This window comes from Buceros rhinoceros, unplaced genomic scaffold (assembly GCF_000710305.1).
Source record: "Buceros rhinoceros silvestris isolate BGI_N320 unplaced genomic scaffold, ASM71030v1 scaffold17827, whole genome shotgun sequence".
NCBI lineage: Eukaryota > Metazoa > Chordata > Aves > Bucerotiformes > Bucerotidae > Buceros > Buceros rhinoceros.
The window spans coordinates 63,790-66,981 of record NW_010422955.1 but is presented as its reverse complement, the minus strand read 5'-3'; the positions used below and the strand labels follow the sequence as shown (position 1 = coordinate 66,981).

The following is a 3,192-nucleotide window of genomic DNA, read 5'->3' as shown; positions in this document are numbered from 1 at the left end:
TGCTCATCCATGCTGGCCTTTTGCTGCCTTTGCTTGATTTGTTTGGGATAGCTGCATACACGTATTAGATCTCACATTAGACTGACTGACTAGATAGATAATGAAAGCCTCTCTGCTTTAGCACAGGAAGCTGACATCTCCAGTACAAGTCTGACTTGCTCTACATGTGTTGATTGCCCAGTGAATCAAATGGCTTTTACTCCTACCTTCCTAAAAAAGTTCAGGTAACAATTAGAAAGGTGTTAACAATTAGAGGTTGGCTGTCTCCATCCTCTAGGAAAAGCCATTTTGCACTGACAAAATAGGGAAGATTTGGCTAGTGTCTGCTATACAGATAAGTACAGATAAGTAATTTTCTACTCTTTGTTAAGATAAAACTGGACAATAATCTAATTTTTATCCCATGGAAGAGTTTGATATTTTGATATACAGTACAAAGTATCATTGTCTGACGCATGACAGAATTCGACAAGCAGCGTGACTTAATTTCAGCTTATTTCATTAGTAATTCACATTTGCCCGAAGTGCTCCCATTCCTCAAGAATGCTGTGCACTATGTCTCCCTTCCCTTTCATCGTTCAGTCCCAACCAGATGAATGCCCCATTAGACACTGGGATGACCAGACTGCCACAACACTGTCTAAGATGAACCTGCAATAATTTAGCACTGTGTCATAGAACATGTGGTCTGGATGAAGAAGCAAGCTCAGAGGGTTCAGTGTGTGCCATATGGAGAAGTGAGAATGCAAGTTTCTCTGCCAAAGACTGTACATCCTATTCTGTTTGTTTGAAATTTCAAGCAAAGGACTTACTGAATTGCTCACCTCAATAATCTTACTCTGTGGAATTGCTTTTGGCTAGATGAATTTTTGGGGAATAGGGAGAAATGGGAATGAATTCTCATTATTAGGAGCTCTAAGAGGAAGTAATAGAAAATGCAGGGTAAGAAAAAATGACAGAAAAAAGCCTATATGATTTTGTACTAACAGTCAAGCATCCCTTTGAAACTTTTTTATCTTGAAAGTATCAAAGGGTTGTATGCTTTTGGGAAATATTTTAAACCTAATCCTGCAAGCTATCAAACTGGACAGCTTTCCTGCATCTGCATAGCATTGCACGAGGCACACACTCCAGCAGTGAAATCTCCAGCTTTTAAAGTATTCACAGGCAAGACCCTGAGCAATCTGATCTGACTCTGAAGTTGGCCATATTTTGAGAATGAGGTTGGTCTAGATGGCCTCCAGATGTCCCTTCCAACCTAAGTACACTATAGTACTGTATGCCACTGCTGCTTCCACTAGAAGAACCTTGGGATTTTGGCAATGTGTTATTATTTCGTGTGTATGCAGCCAAGTTTTTTAAATGATGAGCTCCTCATGCCACTCAGCTAAAGCAAGGTAGGTATCTCTTATGCCCATGTCACAGTGGCATTTTGACTATAAAAGGGGTGCTTATTTTGAGTTTCCAATTGTAAGCTTCTGGTCTTCTGCACATATATAAATGGAGGAATGAAAGTCTTTCTTCCTATATTTACCATTCTCTAGAAATGTCATGACACTTGGAAAGTGCAGAGGACTGTCAGGTTCCACCCAGCATGGGAATCTGTAAAAGCAATGGTGGCATCATAATGCCATGAAAGAACTGACAGCTTATTGGCTGTATGTCTGTTCCTGCAGCTGCTGAAGATAAAGGGAAAATTTTCAACACTAAACTAAGAAAGTACTTACTTGCTGAAAGAGGCTGAGTTGAATTTCTAGATCCGGTACTTCTTGGAGATGTTTATTCACAGAAATAATTAACCAATAAAACAAATAATCTACTGCAGCAAACAGAAGCCAGATGGTAAGATGAATAATTACAGGGAGAAAAAAATACTGCATGTTTTTTCTGTCCTTCCTTGTGAGGCAGAGAGATGGGATTGCCACATAATCTTTTCTTTCTTTTCTGTTAAGTGGCAGAAGACAGGGTCTTTGCTGTTGCTTTTGATGCTCATCAAATGCAATGAACTGTTTTGTGATATAAGTATTCTTAAATTTGACACTGTGAGAGCCCACAAATTTTTTTATAAAGAGTCCAGTTCCAAAAGAAGCTAGAAGAATCCCCACTATAGGCAATACTTTCTGGCCTATGTAGGGCAGTATAGTCAGCATAAATGATATCTGGTTAGCAACTCTCTGGATTTCTTGCTTTGTATCATTTAGCTCTTGTTTTAATGCATCATCTGAAATTGAATAAGATGGTGTGAATTCATGCCTTAGGAGCACTATATGTTTAGGTAATTCAGTGGAAAGCTTGGCTGCCTCATAAATCCATTTTACTGCCTCAACATAATATTTTATTAAAGCAAATTGCTCATACTCTAAATGACAAGTTATACTATCTGCCAGAACCTTTAAGTTGTGAAAAATATTTTGGATGTTGCCGGCCATCACAACCCCTGTGCCAGCAGTAATAAGAGCTTCCCTGCCATTTTGCAATCCACAAGAAAGAAGGAATAGGATGCTAAAACAGCGCAGGTGCTTGAAACAGGAGAGTGCGATAGAAAGCGAGATCCAGATGAATCCAGAAATCAGTAAGGGACCCAAAGGGTGGTGTGCCAGGGAGAAGTGCATGCCAAGGAATAAGAGAAAGCTTGAGAGAAAGCCAACTGCAGAGCAAACTGCAAAAAGCTGCATCCGATACTTCCAGCCAGGCTTCCTTTCGGATACAAAAATACCCCATGCATTCTGGGCTACTGAAACAAATGTTCGCATGTTCTTCTGATTGTTGCTGACATTGCGATGGCTCAAACTAAAAGGAAAGGAAGACAAAAATACTGTTAGTTACTGGGTCACTCTACTGACAATGATGTACTTCTAATTGTCTGGTTAATACTTCTTCATATTGCAAGAAATGCAGTTCTGACCCACGTGGAGGCTGAACTGCCCCATGCGAGACCCAAATCTTTGTCTCCAACATCACATGTATTACTATGGAAGAGATGACTCTAAAAGGCGTTCTATCTTCTTTTTTTTTTCAAAGTATTTTTTCCCTTTTTTGTACACTTTGATTTCTCGTTTGCTGTGTAGACAGAGTGGTTCATTTGTACATATATGTGTGTGTCTATGTAGGAGAGGAATTTGAGCTTCTTTTAGCACTCAGTGCTTCCCCACAGATGCTAGCTTTCCCTTACAGGGACAGCAGAAAGGGAAA

At 39.7% G+C, this 3,192-nt stretch overlaps 1 protein-coding gene across 1 annotated transcript; it reads right to left on the bottom strand.

The window, feature by feature from the left end:
• Window positions 1-1,727: 1,727 nt before the first annotated feature.
• On the bottom strand, window positions 1,728-2,753 carry DCSTAMP (dendrocyte expressed seven transmembrane protein; the record flags this gene model as incomplete). The annotated part of the gene is made up of 1 exon (XM_010140261.1): window positions 1,728-2,753. A coding segment is annotated over exon 1 (1,026 nt), but the record flags the coding sequence as incomplete, so codon positions are not given.
• Window positions 2,754-3,192: the final 439 nt, after the last annotated feature.